Genomic DNA, 21,808 nt, shown 5'->3' with positions numbered 1-21,808 from the left:
GAGTACAAGCAGAAACCATGTACTTCACATGTCCTAGGGCAGATATGATCTCAGAAAGCCAAGTGTAAATCCAACCATTTCCTGCATCCAAGAAATGTTCAAGATGGTTTGAAATCCAGATGATGTCATGCTGAAAGTGCACCAAGCTGTTGTAGTGTTTATCTGACTCCTGATTTACGACGGCCCTAAGAGCTGAACACACTGCAGAGGAAGAGAGAGCATGGAAACAGACACAGCACAAGAAAACACGACCAAACGGACACGTGTTTTCTGTACGTGCATCTTTTCAGAGTTTTCTGACTTTGCAGAGTTTTTTTTCCTATAAGTTGTGAGTGTGTTGCCAAACTGGGGGAAGACATCTTCATAATTTGCTTGTGTTTTGTCTGTTTGTATATAGTTTCAGTGGCATAATCTCCTCAGGACCATCACACTGATAAGACCAGTAACTGAATGGTCTGTTTGGGTGAGGGAGCAGCACTTATTGCTGCCTCTGCCCAGGAAAGGATTGATGCTGACTCATATATTCCATGGAGGAAAGTCAAGGCAGTGCATTTAGTTGTGTTGCCAACAGAGAAATGTAAATAAAATTGCATTTAATCTCATCTGGATCCAGATGCAGAGACAAGACACTTGAAATGCCAAGTGTTAAGGGTGTATCAGACATCGTGAAAGGTCTGGTATTTCTCCTAGTTGGTGTGGTGAATGTCCCGACACCAAAGGGTCTCAACACTCTCAAAATCCTCTTTGGTCTTTCTTTGGTCTTTCCAGGGAAAATGTCGAAGCTCAGCAAAAGAAGCGGTTGTAGGAGCTGAAGAGCTGGTTACGCCAAAGAGACACCAAAGGAAAAAAAAAAAAAATGGTACAGTTGAGAAAGTGCATCAGAATCTCACTTGAATCATTTGATCTGACTCATATTTGAAGATCAGTTTCAGTGACACGGGGCATGAAGCACAAACAAAAACATCGTCATCGTCGCAACAGGCCATGGAGCTGCTGATGGAAACCAAAGAATCGAGCAGTAAAAACTGAAGCTGACTGCAAGTCAGTGACAAAAAAAGAGAAATGAAAATGTCCAAACAGAGTCTGCATTTCACTGTTCACTGTGAAATCCTGAATATTGTCAGGATGTCTCTCCCTCAGTGCCAACCTGCCACACATTTATGATGCATGGTGCTTCTTTCTGAGCTGATATCGAGCCTAATGATCAGCCACAGTCAACCATCCTGTCCGACTCCCAGAACGTGCAGAGTGTGAGGTTTTATTATTTCTGGATCCGGTCCCACGGCCTGAGCCTCTGCAGCCCACCCTGGATTTCATGGAGCTCTGAGGTGGTGACCTCAGGAACAATGTAGGGTGCTGTGCTGTTTCTGGGGGCCATGCGAGCCCAGCTGCCCCCACCTGCTAGCAGCTTTACTGGTCTGGCCCTGGGCCCCAAGTCCAGTTTGAACACTGAATCTGGTAAGTTCACTATACTATAATTCATTTACTGTAGGTGATGCCGCGACCTGTTGCCCTTTAAAAGCCTCTGAATGTGGACCGAACCTGGTTTGACCTTTGTATGACCTTTATGTCAGATTGAATTAAAAACAAATTTCAGTGACAGCAGCTGTTGTGTTGATATGTGAGTGAAGCACAGGGACATATATGGAAGAGAAAATGACCACAGCCCCCCCTCCAGCTTTATTACCACATTTATTGATAATAAAACCGGAGCTTAGGGCGTGGCCACCTCTGTAGGTCTCATCCTAAATCTGGTGCTAATCCATAATCAGTGACACCATCAATAGGTTACACCTGAGTTCACCCGAGTCACTGAATATTAAATGTTTTTGACACCATAAAGCTGTTAGAGTGTGTCTCAAAGATCGTTCAGATGTCTCAGACAACACCATAGTCAACTCTTAATACTTATTTTATTTTGAAAGGACATACATTTCCCCCCCGGACAAACAGAACTGGAAGGTAAAAGTGGACAAATAAGTAAACAAGATGTACAAGGATTTTCTGACCCTGTCTGACCCTCCATGGGGATCCAGCTGGGAGTGTTTGGTGAAAGACACATGGGGGAGGAGGGTAAGTTACAGTGATCCACACACACACACACACACACACACACACACACACACACACACACACACACACACACACACACACACACACACACACACACACACACACACACACACACACACACACACACACACACGCTCCACCTGCCTTGGCTGTAACAGGGCTGCACATGTGAACAGTGGTGGACTGTGATGCAGCACAATGCTGGCACAGAGGTGACGGGGGGATAAACACCCTTTCAGCTCGTAAGTAGACCATAAGAGAAGCATTACTCAGTGTTCTCCTGTTCCCCAGTGCTGCTGCTGTTTGCCTTTTCACCATTATGTCCTCAGCACCTCATTGTCGCTCACTGCTGTTGCCAGGGAATAGGAATAATAATTAGAAACGGTAAACGTCTGGACTCCGAGGTTAAAAATTACCAATGAAACTGGAAACTAGTAGCTGTGAAAGGCTCTGCATTACAAAGACAATAACCTGCATTAGTCTTTGGAGAGTTTTATTAGATTTTAGACAAATGAATAGAGTAAAAACACAATGAAGGACTGATTATATGAAGGCAAACATTTGATAAATGCCTTGTACATCACTTATTTGATTTAACATATTGTCTGATGTTGCAAATCAAAGGGCTGTTCACACACGAATAAACAACATGAACTCAAAATGTCCAGTTTTAAACATTATTACAAACATGAATCTCACTTTAAATCTATTTTTTCATTTCATATATTACTGTGTCCGTTTAATTTGTCATTTAATTATTTATTATTTATTTACAATTATTATACAAGTAAATTATTTATTACTGGTTTATTTAAATTATTTTAGGCTCCAGCAGATCCCTGTGACCCTAAAGAGCAGCAATAAGCGAGCAACAAACAACATCTTAGCTTGCAAAAGCAACGTGAGCTTTCCTGTTTTCCGTGTCCCTGCCGTCACTGATGATCTTTGTTTTTGTTGTTGTCTTTGAACAGGCTGACCAACAGAGCGGCGCCCACAACTAAGCCCAAACCTGCTACAGCTGCGCCTCCGATCACAGCTGCATCTTTAACCTGCAACAGGTAAAACAAATGATTGACAGGCTGAAAGTCAAGGACGTGTTGCTGAAAACATTTAACTATTCTAGTTGATGTGATTTAGTTACAGTCAGCAAGACTTGGAGGATTAAGGCAATTTGTGTTTTCAATCAACCTCAAATTTGACAAGATGGCGAATTAAAAGTAGTTTTATTCGATTGCCTTTTGTCCTGTCGCTGCACAGCGTGTGAAATGCTAACACTTTGTAGGAGCTGATAGTGAGAATTTGTTTTGGACAGACCTCCTTCAACAGATTTACTTCTAGCTGTTATGGAAGCCAAACTTCTCTTGGCTCTCGTTATCACATACACCATCAGTCTTCTCGTCTAACCTTTGGCAAGGAAGCAAACAAGCTGCAAGAGGCATTCTGGGTAATTATTTTCAGCAACACCACAGTGAAGGTGACAGATGCACTAAGTGATTAAGAAGCTTTTTTTTTTTTTTAAACTTGCAGATCTGCTCATCCTCTGTTGTTTGAAATACAGGCAATCACAATTTATTCAGCTTCACATCTGCTTATCATCAGCTGTAATAGATTATGTTAGAGCTGTGTATTGTTACAGGAAATGAGAAGCTAATATGAAAAGCACATCCAGTATCCAGGTGCACACACACACACACACACGCACACACACGCACACACACACGCACACACACGCACACACACGCACACACACACAGACACACACACACACACAGACACACACCAGGCTGTGCATCACTTTGATAAAGGGATTTCCCTCTGAAACATCAATAAAATATGTTCTAACTGCATCCGCCATGTTGAGTTATGATTAGAGGAGAGGTTTGTTTTATAGCTGAATGATTTTGGTTTCACAGAGAGCAAATTATCAAAGAGCTGAGACGTTTCAGGATGACGTGCACTCCATTAAAGCCACTATTCACAATCAGAATACATACACATACTAAGGCATCATGCACATGACATGAAAAGAAGACTTCCTGTTTTTACATACAGGTCTCTACAGTCATATCAGGGCTGTTTTAAAGTTATTATTAATACATTACCTGCTGCTTCACATTAAAAGTACTTTAGAATTCATTTGGGAGAGGTGCCTGCTGAACTATCATCTCATAATGAGACTACTACTTGCATTAGCCTGCAGGTTTTCATATTAGCGTCTCATTTGCTGGATATTTAGAAGTGACCAACTATTTTAAAGCAAACAGCCTGAGGGATTAACCCCTTGGCCTGCTGTAAAATACACTTGCAATTACTACTAGTAGCTAAAGGTTAAAACTCAGGCTGAACAAATTTGTTTATTTTTCAGCAACTACCTGATCCCACATTTGTAAATGTGTACTGTTCTTTCTAATAATCCTTTATCTTTAAATTCACATTTACGATAGATGTGAATACTCTCTCTGATATTACAAGGTATACAAAGTTATTATTTATTATAGACAACCCTACACAGCATCAGTGTTTGCTACACTTCCACCCTTTAAGCCTTGTCTTGTGCAGGTTCATGTCATGTGACCAAGCAAACAGTGGTATGAAAAGTCACAGGATACCCACCTGCCGTGACTCCGGCTTGCCGTACCGCAGCTCTGTAACGAAGTGCTCGCAGTTGTAAGAGGCAACATGGTACCGTAGGTGCCGACCCACCATCCTGCAGGCGTTCCTCACGATGATGTGGCGCTCACGAGGCTCATACTCGTGATCCAACAGGTTGTTGATATGGAATTTGTCAGAATCCACAACATCCCAGACCTTCTCACGCTTCACCTCAGCAATGTTTCTGTCCAGGATCGTGAGCAGCTCCAAAGGCCCCGAATCAGAATCTGTGTGTATTACACATAAGACACACGAGAAATAAGTTAGAGCAAAGAGGATCGGACAAGAAAAGATGATAGAAAGAAAAAGTGTAGCAGTAAAAAGGTTTTAGATGATCTAAATGCAGCAACACAATCCTTCACTCACTTGAAGAAACCAAATGAACAACTTCATTTCCACCAATGTAGATAGCCCAGTGCTCATATGCCCCACGGAAGATCTCGATCAGGTCTCCAGGCTTTGCATCCTAAGATGATAATAATAATAAAAAAATATTAAAAACTAAAATATAAATGTCAGCACCTAAAACTGCCCTCTGGAGTTCTGACACCTATTAGGAACTACACTTTGCATGCTGCGTACAGATCTAGTCATAATTTATAATGTCGGGATAAAAGAAGCTCAAGCTGAACAAAAGCACAAAATCTACATGAAATGAGACTCACCAGTTTTGGTTCCATGTCTTCACCTGTTTTGTCAGGTAAGAGCCGACTTATCTCTGCTGGAACAGAAAAGCGTGCTTGGGTGCTAGAAGCAAAAGTGTTGACGCTGACGACGAGTCATAAATGCGGAAATGCAAATAAACGGAGATAGATAATCACATTGGTGCACGTTGTGTAACCGGGCTGCATGGCCTCATTTTGCAAATTATTGACTCAGTCTTGAGGATTTGCCAAGAGGCGAAAGGTAAGTTTCACTTCTTGTGAGCTTGTACCAAACTTCTCCAGAGAATATTTTTGTACCTGTAGTTGCAGATGTTTTTTTTTAGAACATTTTATAACCATTATCAACATTCTCCAACATTGGCAAGTGGGTTGCAGTTAGAACATTTATTAATTTGTAGGAAAAAAAACCCTGTTAAGTGTAAAACCAGCCGACTCAGCAGATCCACCACAGGCTATCAGATAATAATTCCCTGTATTGATTTTAATTGCAAAGAATTAACATGTGTTTTTCCACACACAGTACACAGTGAAGATTTAATTAATGCATGTAATTCAGCAGAGAAGCAGAAGATAATGAGTAGCCTGCACATATAACACAAATATCTGGCTTTAGGCTTATTATAGAGGCAGACCTTCACCCTGTTGGCCTTTAGCTGATATAGAGTCACCATGGACGGGTTCATTAATGAAACATCCTTCAGGAATAAATTACTTTGCCAGTGAGATGGCTCACAATCAAACACTCAAGGGCAAACCAGGCAGCGTGACTTTGTGAACACCGTCATTAAATACTGAGAGTAAACACTCCAGACAAACCTGTTTTAAGGCATTTTGAACCAAGGAAAAGGCTCTGACACTTTATCCAGCAATGTTGATTTTGCAAGTCGTCGCTGCTTAAAAATAAACCTTTGTGAAATAAACCTTCTGCTTCAGAAAAGCGAAGTGGGTCGACTACAGGATGGAAATGAGAAGCTACCATGAAATACGATGCAGGTGTGAAATTAGCATGAATTCAACAGGTAAACTCCTATTAAACCCATCAGCATCATGGAAACTCCTATAGAAATGATTTGTATAAAAGAAACATTATAAAACACTGGTAATGTCCACGCAGCCAAACATTTACTGTCTTCCCCATAACAAACTTCTGTTTTTTATTTGGTTTCTACCAGTCTGTCATTTCTTATGAAATGAAACTGGAGTCTTGACTCGTAATAATTACTGCCTGGTTTCTCTGGGACCTACCAAGAACATCCATAAACACATAAGATGCAGTGCTGCTGATGTACAATGAGTTACCTATTTGTCCATTTAGGTTTATGTTTACAGCACTCACAGGCTTGTCTGCAATAAGTCAGTCTAAATATGAATGTCCTGGTCCTGGAGCGACTGAACCGGAGACGACTATGACAAACAAGTGTTTTCAGTTTTGATACGGACAATCTACATATTTCAAATCCCAAAGCCAAATGCTTTTCTCCAGAGTTGATACAGACCACACCACACCTAAAAGGAGACTGAGTATTAGGTTTGATGAGTCCATTGTGTTGTGTTGTGTTGCTCTGTGTGTACGAGGGCAATTATTTGCTAATGTGTTAGTCACAGTGGGTCCATTAACTAAGAACACACCAGGGCTGTGGGTCAGTTTAAGTTGGAGTTCTTCTGCCCCTTGGTGGCCAAAACCAAAACACAACTGCACAAATGCAGCAGTGGCAGGTGAATATCTGTGCAGATAATCTGGGGAAAAACCTGGAAGTTAAATTGGGATCCCATTGGCCTTTTAGCTCTGCAGGATGTTTGGAGAAACCCCCCCCCCCAACACACACTCAGATCAGCGCTGCTGTGCTTTTTATTACCTACAGCTGTAATACAGTTTGTCCTGCATCTCAGCCAAGAATCAGTTTTTTTTTTTTCCCTTATCTTTTTTTATTTCTCCATTTTCTCTTCTGGTTGTCTTCACCTCCCTGACAGCGGACAGAAGCCAGAGGAGCGATCTGACGCCAAACATTCATCTCTCTTCCTGTCTGTCAGCGCTGCTTTTTTTACACCTGTTGAACTGGCTGCTGCATCACCCAGCCCCTAACATCATGTACCGTACTCTACCTCCTCTCTTTTCAGCTCTCCCTCTCTTTGTCACTTTATGATATTCAATAATTTTGCTAAAGAAATAAAACTATGTCCCATGACAATGATTTGAAGATATTTATATTTATACATGGCAGCTATGGTTAAAGTCAGGGGAAAATGTTTCTTATGGTAAATCAAGTAAAACACATGATGGATGGATTGTAGTTATGCAAAAACATTTATATATGTATGTATCTGCACTGGGGGTGAATTGGAAAATTTGAAGGTTTCATTTTCTTTTCCTCTCTCTGTTACTTCCTAACCTTTTCTTCTACTCATCACCATCACCACCCTCTACTGTTGAACTCTGAACTCTTGCTCTGAAAACTGTAACATGCATGTGAGCATGCTGGGTTTAATCAGAGCCTGAGGCAGAAAGCAGAGCTCTCACCTGCCCCCTTATGTTCCTCGTAATCCCCAGACTACCCCTCCTCATGTGACTGATGAGCAGTGATAAAACCCTTGGTGAGCTCTGAGCAGTGAGCTGAGCTTATTCCCACCTCCGCTTCCCACTGCACCCCACTTACTGTATGTTCAGGCCTGCAGACTGGGCTGAGTCAGGTGTTACTCTTTGATATGCTAACGCCGACGTGTCTTTTAAGGTACCGACTGGTAGCTGTGCGAGTGCGGCGTGATCCTCAGCCTGCTCCTGTGGGGAAGGAGAGAGAGGAGATATTGTTCATTGGATTTTAATCACTTTCTCCTCATCGAGACTTAGAAGAAACAAGTACTGCAACCAGCTGAGAACAATGCACAGTCAGGACTTTGTGGGAAATGATGACCGACCCATAGTCAGACCAGTATCTGGGTTTCAGGGTTGTCAAAATCCCTCTGACGCGTGTTAAAAGCCAAAAAGGGAGGAAGTCACTTCATCATGCTGATATAATGTTAAACATCACACCTTGATCACATCTGGGAGTAAAGACATTGCTGTGTTAAAAAAATAAATGAACATGCAAAAACCTTTATATATATATATATATAAATAACATATTTGAGAAAATATTGCAGAGAAATAAAACAATGACTTAAGGAATGTGTATATTTTGGCAGCTGGGACGTCAGATTAGACTCTTTAGCGTTAGCTGTAAATCATGCCGGCTGCTTGGCAGAAGTCGTGAATCATCATACAATGGTTAATTAAAGGCAGATCAATCTCTGCGCCACCGGTTCTTTTATTTTCCCGGGGTCTCCGAGAAAGCAGCTCCACAGCACCTTCAGCCCAGTGAGGAGGAGGAGGAGGAGGAGGAGGAGGAGGTGGCCGAGGCCCGTGATGTTTGCTCACGGCTAGAAAAGAGGCTGCCACTCATATTTGTACAGAGGACAAAGCCTCACAGGCTCTCTGGCATCATATAAAAGATGTGTGTTCACACTGTGTACGGCAAACACGACTGTTCACTTTGGTTTTTTGACCAAACTTCAGAAAAATGAGTTTTGTGCCAGTTGCCATGGTGACTGGTCAGTGGGCAGAGTTTACATCTGAGCTTGGTGACATCCTGAGCAGAATTATGTCGAACGGTATTTCAGATGCAAAAAGAACAACAACGGTAAAACAAACAGCAGTGGCCATGAGAGCTCAAAGCACTGCATCCTGGGAAAACACATGCAAATCTAAGGAAGCATCTTTACCTGTTTGACACTTTGGCAACATACCATAAAGTGAGGAAACAAAACTAAACACAAAGAGAACACAACCAAATACAGAAAGCACATCCCAACACTGAAACACGCCACAAACGCTGAAAACACCAGCTAACAAAGAAACAGGGTTGAAGTTCACCGTCTATCGGCCATGTTGAAACATGAATGTATGTGCTATAACTTAGAAATGATGAATAAAAAGGGAGCAAAATAAAGTTTAGCCCAAACGTCTCATGCTGCAGATGAGACAAACAACAGTGGGAGTGTCGACCACACACGGTGCAGAGTGGGACCTCGACAACTGTGAAGACAATAGCTTCTTATCTGTGCAAGTTGGTTCACTTCTTCCATTCCTCTGGATCTTTCCCCTGCCAAGATGTTTTTCTGAGATGTGAAGCGAAGAGAGAGGAGATGCCAGCGACTGTAGACTTGTCATCTCTGAAACTCAGATGACAAGCCAGCGACTTCTCTGCAGCTCTGGCTAATAAAACTCAGAGCCGCTAGCAGCATGGGATGATGGGTGATGTGAAAAGGGTTCTGGGTCCCCTGTGCAGACTTCCTGCTCGGGGCCAATCATCCAAGACGACTCGTAACGGAATGTACCCGACAACCCCCGGGAACTGATCTGACCCTGAATGCAAATCTGACCTCCCTCTGCAAGATGCAGCCTCAGTTGATAAAATGGTTTGAACGATTTTTACGATTAATGAAAATTAAAAAGTATCATTTTACACGTAGTAAAATCGTACTTCCTTTAACAAAACACCTGATTGTTTTCATTTAAAATCAAGTGGTCTTATCTTCGATAAACTACAGTAACCCACAGTATTTTTATGTCACAGCCCAGTCACATGTCCTGAAAACGCTCTAAACTAGTTCAGGTCTTTCAAAAAGCTTCACATGGTCTTACTGTTCTAGAGGTTCTAGAAAATATATCTGTGGTAAAGTCAGCTGCTGCTGAACAGAAGCCAGTAAGTTCAGTTTTTCTCCAGTCTGTGCTTCTCTGTCGGTTTCATTGTACGTCTGTGTGCGTCCTCATGCTGCTCGATGACTGTGCGGGTGCATCTGTGCTGGGAAAGAGCTGTGGAGGAAACAGTCCCTTCAGAGTAAAGTGTCAGAATGAGCAGGCAGAAGGTGGGTGATGATTCACAGAGAGAAGACGCCGCCTTCTGCTCGCCCTCTGGAGATCTCCTCCCTGTGACAGAAGAAATGCGGGATATTTTGGTCAGCGGGCAAAAGTTGAAAGGTGCCCAACTGCCAGTGACTCATTGCAAACACGCTGCTGATACACGTCTGCTGGGATGGAAATGATGCCGCGTGAACAGAAGAAGAAGCAGTGGAAAAAAAAAAAAAAAAAAAATGCATTGGCCCTTTCAACTTTAAAAACAGCAAACACAACAGTTTCATATAAATTAAGGTTTTTGTTACCAACATGCAGCCAGTTCATGAAATAGTTCAGGCTTTTGGTCTGAACTTGCAGCGTTTGGTAACTTGTACCAACCCGTCGGCTGCTGAAACATCTCTCTCTGCATCACCATCATCCATCAAATCATATTTAAAAGTGTCACAGAGAGTCAGAGTTTAAAAGTGATAAAACACTGCTAATCTCATCACAGTGCCTCTCCTGTGTGAGACTGACCCAGGCTTCTTTACCTCACACATCAGGCCTGGATGTACGGTACCATACACTACTGATGGCTTCTGCAGGTATGCTGATACCGAGCAGGTATGAAGCAGCCTCTGTTCCTACAGAAACAGAATTACATCCTCACTGCTCCTTATTAAAGCCTTCCAGAGGTGGAGCTGTTGAATTACAGTTTGAGGTTTCTGTTACCTCGGCTGCTTCAGGAAGCTGTGGAGGAGCCTGTTATGTTTGCACCAACCTCTGCACAGACGACTAGAGGCTTGGCCAGTGCTGGACACTTTTATCAAGACAACAGCTCCTGTGTGTCTATGGGTCAGTCCATATTCACCACCACTTGTACACGTGGAGTGATGATAAGCTGGTGTTCACCCACAGGGGACAGCACAGAGCGCTACTGACCAGCAGACCTGTGCTCTGACACAGCAGCTCTGTGTGAAAGCTCTTTCAGGACAAGCCCTCGCACCTTTGTCTGAGAGTCGTCAGCTGACTTTGGCCCAGTGCTGCTGGACTGACACTCCTGACGTTGTTTGCACAAGCACCAGCCGTGGATGATTGATTACCCCTTATCTGCCCTGGTGAATCAGAGCCTTAATTGAGCACAGCTCAGTCACAGATCTCTTTCTTTGTCCATGAAAGGCTTGGCCAGTGCTCCAGCTCTTCCCTCGCGATGAATGGCTGCGTTCTGGGCCAGACCATGCTGTGGGCGGGCCTTTGTTTCCCTGACTGATGGCTTCGGGTTGTTGAACAGCTTCCAGGAGATCGTTACTGACTTGATCCGACGCTGCTGGTGGCTGCCAGGGTCCGGCGGCCTCTGCTGCCAGCACAGACAGCTGCACAGAGCGGGCGGCATCGTTCAAGCACAGTGACCCCTGCTTGTATAACTCCCGCCCACTGAAGCAACTTTGGTTTCACAGGCCAAATGATTTCCTGCTGCAGTTGTGCCTCTAAAGCAAGGCATGTTAACCTTCCTCACTTGTGGACGCTCGTGGTCAAGTCAACTCACAAAAGCAGGGCACAGAACTTGGTTTGGCCATGCTCCGCACTCAGACTGATTAACACAGTGCAGTTCATTTCTGCCCTGGACTGGATCAGCTGTCATACAAGTCACCTTCAACTCAAGACACAGGCCATGGACATGTGTTCAACTGCAGCTCTACAAAGCTCTTCAAAAGCATTCTGGGAATTAGAGGCTGCAAGTTGGCTCAAAATTCAAAGTTTATTTTGAAGTAAAGGAAGTGCATGTTTATGGATGTGATGGTGGATGTACAACCTGTGAGACTGACACCAGAGACCAGGGTTTGCATCTTGGTAAACACATCTCACTGTCAATTTAACCACGACTTTCCTCTAATCATAACCAAGAGCTGTGAATCCCCACAGCAGAACATTAACAGAGATAATCCTGCTTTTCTTCCCAGGCTGAATTTAGAATTATGTGTCACTGCACATGTGCATCTGTCGTTTGGACACATTCACACTTACAGAAAACACAGAAGAAAGCAGAAGTTAGTGAGGAAACCTGAAGAAATGTGTGTGTTTGCTCACTTCAGCAGCAGGTCTCTCCTCTTAGAGGCTCCATTTTGTTGTTTAAATGTGCCTTCACCTGCCTCCCAACAGGAAATCAAATCAACAGGTACATAACAGACCGTCTGCAACATTAGCAACCTACACAAAAACCCCGTAGGAACGTGCAGACAAGCCTGTGATAGCGTTTACAAGAGGCAATATAATGAATTATAAAAGATAAAACTCAGTAAATGTGAAAGTTTCTGACTATGTTGTGTTGATCACATTAAACTGGGTATTTTCTTTAACTGCAGCACAAAAGTCAGTTTCACAGATTCTCTGGTGTGAATAACTTCCTGAATGAGTGAGGACGTGGTGCCAAAAAGAGCAAAGTGAGCAGTAACCTGCCCTGAATGTAGAACAGCTACAGTTTATTGACACGGAGAACGTGGGCGGTGATGGTGCTGCTGTGGCTTGACGGTGATGATTTGGGCAGAGAGGATGTGACCAAACTGCTGCACTTTTTAATGAGCTGCTTCTTCAAAGCTTGACTTCTTTATTTGTTCCTGCACAGTAAAGCCTTTTCCAGTTTATCTAACCTTTCACAGGAAGGTCAACAAAAACCATTTCTTTTTTTACTCAGTGATGAAGGTCACAGGGTTTTCATACACTATCTCCTCACTTCATTAATCTAATCGGCCTCCAACGTGGATGAATATTTCCTGCAAAGCTGCTGCCGCTTTGTTTCTGCTCCGACTATAAAAAAAATGGTTCGTATGTCTCGTTCGGGAAGCAAATCTAAACACACCAACTCTAAAAGAAGCAGCTGACATTTCGAGTCAAATATGTCAAACTAAATTCTCTGTTGAAGATACTGCAGCTTTTTTCAGACCGACGACGCCTCTACCTGCTGACCAGATCATTCAGATCTCAGCAGAGCAAAGAGGTTTGTGGATGGAGGATAAGGTATGAGGATCTCTATAGCAAAACCTCCATTCCTGTCTTACATTTGCCTGTGGAGGTGAAGAGGGATGAGAGCCAGCAGCACTGACCTCACCTGAACTACCCACTTCACAGGAACTGGATCCTTTTAACGCCTCTTGGCCCAGCAGGAGCTTTCCTGAAAGAAATGCCTGAACGACAAACATTCACAACACATTTTTCCATTTGTACAGCTGCATGTTTAATGAGGCGTCCAGGTTAAGATGTAGGTTAAATGCTGAATGTATTACAGAAGAGGGGCTCTCTGGAGACCTGAACCAATGACCTTCTGTTCAGTACCTCTTTCCTCCACATACTAATGGGTACAGTAGATAGTTCTGAGTTGTAGCTTCATCTCTCAGAGACTGTGATTTGTCTTGTTTTTCTCTCAGCAGCAAAACACTTTGTGGTAAATATAGAATCAATTTGATTTGACTTTTAGCCCAACACCTGTTGAAATAAGAGGAAACTCGGAGTGAATGAGCTCTGCTGCCGTTTTCTCTTTCCGAAGCTGTCAGGTGGCTGTGAGAGAGCAGAGCTGTGTCGCAGAGAGCCAGCATCCCTGCTGTGGCATGGGGAAAAAACAAAAGCTTTTGATATTCAAACTTCAGCTGTAGGTGTTTGCAGCATAACTACTGTGCCAGGTTTTCAGCCGTGCTAGCAGCATTAGCCCCACTGTCGGTTCTTTGCCTTTTTTTTTTTTTTTACTTCTTTGGTGACAGTAGGAACGTAAAAGAACTTAATTATGAGAAGACTTCCTGTAGTGCATGGCTCTGTGAAAAGCACATGACTTCTTATTTTAGCAGAAATGTTGAGCGGAGCCGAGTGAGAAACACACCAACAGGAACTCAAACTTGATCGTGGAGGATGGAACAGACACAGACAGACTGCTGTGAAGTATTCACCGGGGCCCGATAACAAACGAGGTGTGTTTTAATTACACACATGGCGACAGAATATAGCTCCTCAGGGCCAACGCACTCAGGATCTCATCCTGTCCTCGCCCATCTCCCTGTTCCCCACCACTACTGCACCGAGCACCTGTCTTGCTAAATTCACAAGGAGCGCGAGGGCTCCTCATCTCAGGATCATTAATTCAGCGTGTCTACGTACGGAGCGTTTGTGCGTGTTAGTGTAAACTTTACATCTGGCCAGCTGCCATACCATCCTGCCCACCAGCAGCTGAGGCTGAACAGAGCCTGAGCTGCAGCCAATCCCAGAGGGAAGAGCCTTTCTATCTGAGAATCATCTCCTGTTTCACAGCCATGTGCCGGTAAAGGACATCTTCTCATGCACATGGGCATCACTTGCTTAGCCGATAACCCCACTCTGAGTGGCACGTCACCACAAAGATCTGGAAGACAACTGGAGGAGATGGGGAGCTAAATGGTAGTTTGATAAATGCTGCACAAGGGATGTTAACAGGAACGATTGATTTATATGAATCAAAAGACATTTGAGGACGGAAGTCTGCTCTGGGGCAGGAGAGAGACTGAAAAGTTTAATGGTTATTTTTCTGTTCAGTCTTTCGGCTTCAAATGTGCTTCGCTGATTTCAGAAGTCATAATCCAAAAATAAGGACATTCACAGTAAAAAAAACTACAACACCATGACAAGTTACTTATGCTCAGTTAATTAGGCACACCAAGCTACAACAGAAACACCTCCCTGTATGTCCATCCATCCATCATCTGTACCCCCTTAGTCCTAACCAGGTCCCAGGGATCTGCTGGAGCCTATCCCAGCTCTCTTTGGGTAAAAGGCAGGGGTCCACCCTGGACAGGTCACCAGTCCATCACAGGGCCACATAGAGACAAACAACCTCACACACTCACACTCACTCCTATGGGCAATTTAGAGTCACCAGTCAACCTGACATACAGGCTTTTGGACTGTGGGAGGAAACCAGGGGACCTGGAGAAAACAGGGAGAACCCCTGTATGTCCCAGTATGTCCCAGTATGTCCCAGTATGTCCCAGTATGTCCCAGTATGTCCCAGTATGTCCCAGTATGTCCCAGTATGTCCCAGTATGTCCCAGTGCACCATTAGCAGCTGATTTGTGCTTTTTCACTCTTAGTGGACCCAGTGTCAGAAAACAACACGTGGACGCTTAAACTGACCTGCTCATTTAGAACATTTTTGGTTAAAGCTAAACTATGATGGTCATATATCTGGACTTAGCAGCTTTGCTAAACTGGACCCATGTGGTGCGTCATAAGCAATAATTTACAGCTGCTATCTAACGCAGAGCAGAACACACTGTGCTGTTCATCCTCCAGCTCCTCTCTGTCCCCTTCATGCAGGAAAGAAAGACAAAATATCTTGTGTCCTCTTCCCACCCCTTGAACTGGACTGTGTAGATAATAAAGATTTAATAGGTGCAACTGGGGGGTGGGGGTGTGGGGGTCTGTGTGGCAGTGGCAGCCATACATCTCCTTCGCTTCAGTCCAAACAAAACTCTCTGGGTAAGGAACGCTGAGCACCGTCTCCAGGAATAGCCCTTTTCTGGCATCACTCAAGGCCTTATAAAGCCAGGTAGTCCGAGTCCGGATGCCAGGGATGGAGCTGTCTCTGGGCTCAAACACCAGAGAGGAGATGAGATACTGCAGGGATTCTTTAGTCTTTCCTAGCCAAGCCATGTTTCTCTCCTTTTACCCACTAACACTCACAGGAGGCTCTGCGATAGATCAGGACTCATCTGTGACTTTTTACATAAAGACTATGTTGTGTAGTGCTGTAGAATTCAGTTTGAGTTGGACTTAGTTATAGGTTTCCCTCTAACACTCAGGATACGTTTTTTCTGCACCTTCTTTGGCCCTAAGTGTCACATTTTTCCTGCTGGAAACTAGTCGTGATAGAGGAAACTATAGTGACCAGCAGTCTGTGCCTGCCATTTCAAACAGAGGCCTCTTATTCTGCAGAAGGTGGCATCCTGATTAGATGTCTCACACCTCAGCTGCATCATAAACAGGATTAATGTGAAGCCACAATTCTGAGGGAGGCCCCCACCAGCTGAAAATCTATTGGACTTTATGCCAGAAATAGACACAACTGTGACTCCCGTGTCCAGGAAGTCTCTGTTTAAAACCTCTCGCCTTGTTAAACGTCAAATTCTCAGGACACTAAAATCCCCAAATATCCGAAGTGTCCAAGTCTCTTTTGACTCACACTCTGAATACAGAGAGAATCAGGTCACATGTGGTTGCAGTTTCTCTCCTGTGAGGACACTGCAGAGCAAAAAGTCTTGTTAGTCACCAGCAGCAGTGCGATGCCAATGAAAACACTTCCTCCCTTGTGCAAACTTTATCTTCATGAGAGTGTCCTCGGTAGCCGTCCTTACCTGGAGCCGGAACAGGAGGCTACTTAGACGCGAGGAGTGTCAGAGTGACCTCAGGGGTGCGATGGTGAGAAAAACAGCTTTGACAGTTTGTGAGACCTCTAATGATGTGGGAGCAGGATGTGGAGGACTGCTCGGTTTCCTGCTCAACAGATATATCTATCTCTGTTTCTCTCTCAGGCTGAGTGTAAATCATCTGAAGGTCGTACTGTCCCTGAATAACTGTCAGGCAGACGGGGATAAAGTCAGACAATAATGCAACATAAATCATAATACACACTGAAGCCTAAGGAACTTAGCACCGCTGACAGCAACAAACAGCCAACAATCACTGAATCTGATAATAACCAGTGTAACACATTTAACACCATGTGAGCTATTTCATGCATCAGAGCCGAACATAAACTGACGTTAGCATCACAGGTCCCGCCTGTGACATCAACACGTTCGCGTTGCGTCGCTACAGCCAAACAGCAGGTCGGCTGGACTCCATATGGGTTTCGGCCTGCAGCTCATAAACTTGCTCTGAGCTCGTAAACTTTAATAAGTCATCATTCAGTTTCATGAACCTGATTTCATTCTGCGTTTTCGATTTATTCCAAGCCAAGAGGACGAGAAAGGGACGTGGATTTAAAACAGGCAGAACTTGAAGATTTGCAGCTTCCATCCATAAAGGCCGAGACCATCAGTCATTTCAGCAAATGTCCAAAAACAAGACATGTTTACCTTTAGAGTCCAATTTCTCAGGACACACGGATGAAACGACATTGTTATAGATTGTTACAAAATCCATGGAGGGAGGAGGCTGGTTGCTGGATGTCAACAAGATATTTAACACCGACTCAGACTGTTTACCGCCTGTTTCTGACCCACAAGCAACAGTTGTTTCTTTTAGCTATGACTACAGTGTTTCCCTAACCCAGTCCTTGACCTTGGCTACCTACGGTCACACCATCACCACAGCAGTGTCAGAAAATCATTTTTACAGTGATGATTAACAGTTTGGACAAATGTTATCATCTTGCTGATAAGGATGTTGAATCACAAAGAGCAGCTACATAAAGTTTACGCTGTTTAAAGACGGAGAAGGAGAAAAAAGATCAAACACAAGGGTTACAAGGAAAAAAGCTGCAGTGCAATCAGCTGCAAAAACACTGGGGCAGAATATACTGTTTTCATCCCAGGATCAGTCTGTTTGTAGCAAACACAGCAGCTTTGATTCAACATTCAGTGGTGGTGAAATGAGAGGGACTCAAGTAGAACGGTGAGGTTACAGGGGGTAGAGGTGAAGAAGGTGGAGGATTTTAAGGACCTAGGGTCAACAGTCCAGAGCAACGGAGAGTGTGGAAAAGAAGCGAAGAGACGTGTGCAAGCAGGTTGGAACGGGTGGAGGAAAGTGTCAGGTGTGATGTGTGACAAAAGAGTGTCAGCAAGAATGAAAGGAAAGGTGGACAAGACAGTGGTGAGAGCAGCAATGTTGTCTGGTTTAGAGACAGTGGCCCTGAGACAAAGACAGGAGGCAGAGCTGGAGGTAGCAGAGCTGAAGATGTTGAGGTTCTCTCTGGGAGTGACGAGGATGGATAGGATCAGGAATGAGGACATCAGAGGGACAGCTCATGTTAGATGGTTTGGAGAAGAAGCCAGGGAAGCCAGACTGAGATGGTTTGGACATGTTCAGAGGAGGGACAGTGAATACATTGGTAAAAGGATGCTGAGGTTAGAGCTGCCAGGAAGGAGGCCTAGAGGAAGACCAAAGAGGAGGTTCTTGGATGTAGTGAAGGAGGACATGAGGATAGTTGGTGTGGGTGAGGAGGATACAGAGGATAGGGTTAAATGGAGGCAGATGATTGGCTGTGGCGACCCCTAAAGGGAGCAGCCCAAAGGAGAAGGAGAAGAAGAAGGTGGTGAGGGTCTGCTGCTGTAGGACACTGCATGTAAACCTTACAAAAACAGTTCAGCTCACACTGTGCTATGGTGAGTTTACACGTGAGCAGTGATTCATCTGTGTCCGACACACACACACACACACACACACAAAGAAATGGGGGATATGGATGTTAAATAGCCTTTTAATAGTACAGAGGGGCACTTAGTGATTTCTAATCATTTGTGGCAGCAGTGGGTGTAATTCCGTTCCTTAATCTGATCTCATTAGCAGGTCCTGGTCTGAAGCAGTGATTTATATTGATCGTGAAGACTTGCTGCTCAGATGCTGGAAGTTAATTAAGTGATAAAATAGGAAATAAATTAGTGAGCTCTAAATGTTGGTGCCCGGGGAACTAACGTGCGAGGACAAACACAAACACTCTCAGAGTCACAGTGTAATCTGCAGGCTGTTCATGTTACCTGAGGAACCCAAACCGAAAACTGATGGTGTCTTTGTACAGATTGTTCTTTCTTTAAAGTGTTAAAAAAGTTGCTGCTAATCTTTGCTGCTCAGAAACACAGAACTGCTCAAACAATCCACCTTCAGGCTGGGAAGCTACAACAGACAGATTATTAGAGAGCACAATAAAACAACAGAAAGGACCTGATGGTGGGAAGAGGGAACAGGTGACCAGCCCACCTGTTGGTGCAACTGTGGCAGCCGCAGCAGACACTTTCATTTCAACCGCACTGTGAATAAATGTTGACCTAATAAAGATATTCACATTTTAGACTCTTAATAACACAAAAAAACCTAAAAAGGGAATATTTGCAGGGGGACCTATGACTGGACTTTGTTACTAGATGTTTGCTGGTTTGAATCCCACTGCTGTGTAGAAATAAATCATTGGGCTGAGGCATTTTCCAGAGTTCAGGCCTGAACTTTTGGAACTGTGATATTTTTACACTAATGGGGGACCAGAAGAATGCAATATTTAGTAATGCAATGAATATTAATACACTGCAGATAGGGAGCTGTGAGATATGCCCGTGGGAGCTGACATTTCATGACACAAGTAAATGGCATGAAATGAGAGAAAATGGGAGGGAAACGGTGTCATTAGTGAGAAATGGATAGAAAAATCATGGAAGGAGAGAGTGAGTGGAGGAGAGACAGGAAGACAAACGTACAGTATAGAAACAGGCTGCTTGTGCTGCTCTGGAAAAATCGACGTCTTCACATTCAAACGCCTGGTGTGAAATTTGACTCAGCACTGATACAACATCAGTTTGCAAATGCTGACAAATGGCCTGGGATTCTCAAGTTACAAACCAGCACCTTTAAATTACGTTACAGTTTGTGGTTTTAATGTCAGTTTGAGTCAGTTTGGAGGATTTTAAAAACTGGATCTAGAAAAAAAAACTGGCAACAATTAAAAAACTATATTGTAGAAATATAATTATAAACGACGAAACAGATTTCCACATTAGAAAGTTTTTATATCGGAAGCTGCAGTTTATAAAAGCTGAACATTGTGATGGAGAAAAGACAGGAATGATTTCTTTTTTTTTTTTTTTTTTTGCTTGTAATTTTTATCTCTTCAACCAGATGCAGAACGTCCACGTTCTGACTTTGCAAACTGAGAACAGACTGAGAAAGACGTCTACGGAGATCAGTGAAACTTTTCCCTCCTTTCAAAAACGTTTGACAGAAGTGAACTACGGAGTGTTTTCTTTTTTTTCCTTCCTCTTTTGTTAATTAATTTCTATCTATTCAACCAGAAGCACTGAATTAGCCATCAGGTTGTGATGTTGTGTTGATACCGCTGCCAATGAGAATAGTCTCAACAGAAGAAGGACAATCCGGACTAATGCACGGACCCTGGAGAAAATAATTGAATTTTTATCTATTTTACACTATAATGAATCCTTAGACATTAGCACAGACTGAGCTCTGAGGACTTTGCAGAGCATGGATAATTACTTGTGGGAGCTGAATCTATGGGCCAGTCAGACAGAGAGGGAGCTTCATTATACTTGGAGGCTAAAGAGGACACAGTGCTGGTGGAGGCAGCTCTTACTGCAACCACACGCATTAATCTGTTGTCCCATTTGTGAAACCGGACCCAAGAAACTCCTTATCAGATATAGAAGAAGAAGAAGAAGAAGTGCAAACTACAGTCGGTCTGTGTGTTGGTGACGTCTCAGGACTGTGTGGGACGTCAGTGAGGGATCACCCTCTTGTTGCTGCCATTCCTGGGACTCATTTCACCAAGTTTTAAGTAAATTATGACACATTTCATTAATCGAATCAAATTTCATACAATCTGATTCAACGCAAAAATGTTCTGCTACATTTAATGTTGTTGATGTGGTCATTCAACTGCTGACAAGGGGACAGTTCTTCATTATAAGGGACGACTGGCCAAACAGGCTGTGAACCACTGGGTCAGAGAAATCTTCACAGAGGGTGAAGCCTCTGTGAAGGATGGAGTGAAGCTCCGTGAGCATCGAAGCATCATAAATCTACTGTATTTACAACCTTAGCAGGTCAACTGTGACTCGGTGGGGCCCCCGCCAAAGACGCAGGGGGAGCTCGAACTGGACATCAAGAAGTGCAAAACCATTTCAAATTCTCTGAGCTGGGTTTTGATTGACTGCATGTGAGAAATTAAGCTTGATATTTGTGCTAAAAGAGAGGCCATCTACACTTTCATCACTTAACCCCCTGAGGACAATAAATATCCAAACGGAGATCTGATGAAAACAAGATGCAGGGGGCACTAAAGTCTGCATGAATCACGTGGAGTTTCTGTCCATGCTCCTGTTTCTGTGTGTGCATATGTTCCTGAAGGTGTTTAAATCATCTGGGTTCAGTCTGCATTAAAGGACGTTAACTTCACAAACACAACACAACAGCAGAGAAGGAAAAACCACAGAGTGGAGAGTGGTTTTTCCACCATTGCTGCTCAGTCGACCATTGCTTATGAAATCATCACCTAAATCTCCCCTGATACGCAACTGTTGTCAATGGAGTCATTGGCCTCCCCCTCTCCCCGACCCCCCCACCCTCTGTTCCTAAAGAAAAGGCCTTGTCTTCGCTTTCCCTCCTCCGAGAATCCGGAGGGGGATTAAGATGAAGGTCCCAAAACGAGACGGCCAAAGACCAGTGTCCTCATGAAGAGTCTATTTCACACATGAGTGTGCCTCCATCTCATGCCGTTGGCCACCCTTTGAATGGGCAGAGAGAGAAAATTGAGGAGGGGGAAGGATTCCAATTGATCTATTTAAGCCGTTGGGGCTTACTTAACTCA

The 21,808-nt window shown here is 43.7% G+C and overlaps 1 protein-coding gene across 1 annotated transcript; it reads right to left on the bottom strand.

Moving 5' to 3' along the window:
• Positions 1 to 2,549: 2,549 nt before the first annotated feature.
• LOC113128170 (phospholipase A and acyltransferase 4-like) lies at positions 2,550 to 5,514 on the bottom strand. The gene is made up of 4 exons (XM_026303275.1): positions 5,391 to 5,514; positions 5,092 to 5,191; positions 4,687 to 4,952; positions 2,550 to 3,122 (listed from the first exon to the last, which is right to left on the bottom strand). Exons 1-4 carry the CDS (start codon positions 5,403 to 5,405, stop codon positions 3,006 to 3,008), a joined length of 498 nt encoding a protein of 165 aa, XP_026159060.1. The 5' UTR covers positions 5,406 to 5,514; the 3' UTR covers positions 2,550 to 3,005.
• Between the last annotated feature and the right edge of the window lie 16,294 nt (positions 5,515 to 21,808).

The sequence above is a fragment of the Mastacembelus armatus genome, chromosome 22 (assembly GCF_900324485.2).
Source record: "Mastacembelus armatus chromosome 22, fMasArm1.2, whole genome shotgun sequence".
Lineage (NCBI taxonomy): Eukaryota > Metazoa > Chordata > Actinopteri > Synbranchiformes > Mastacembelidae > Mastacembelus > Mastacembelus armatus.
The sequence above is the reverse complement of the archived record's forward strand: the minus strand, read 5'-3'. Positions and strand labels throughout refer to the sequence as shown.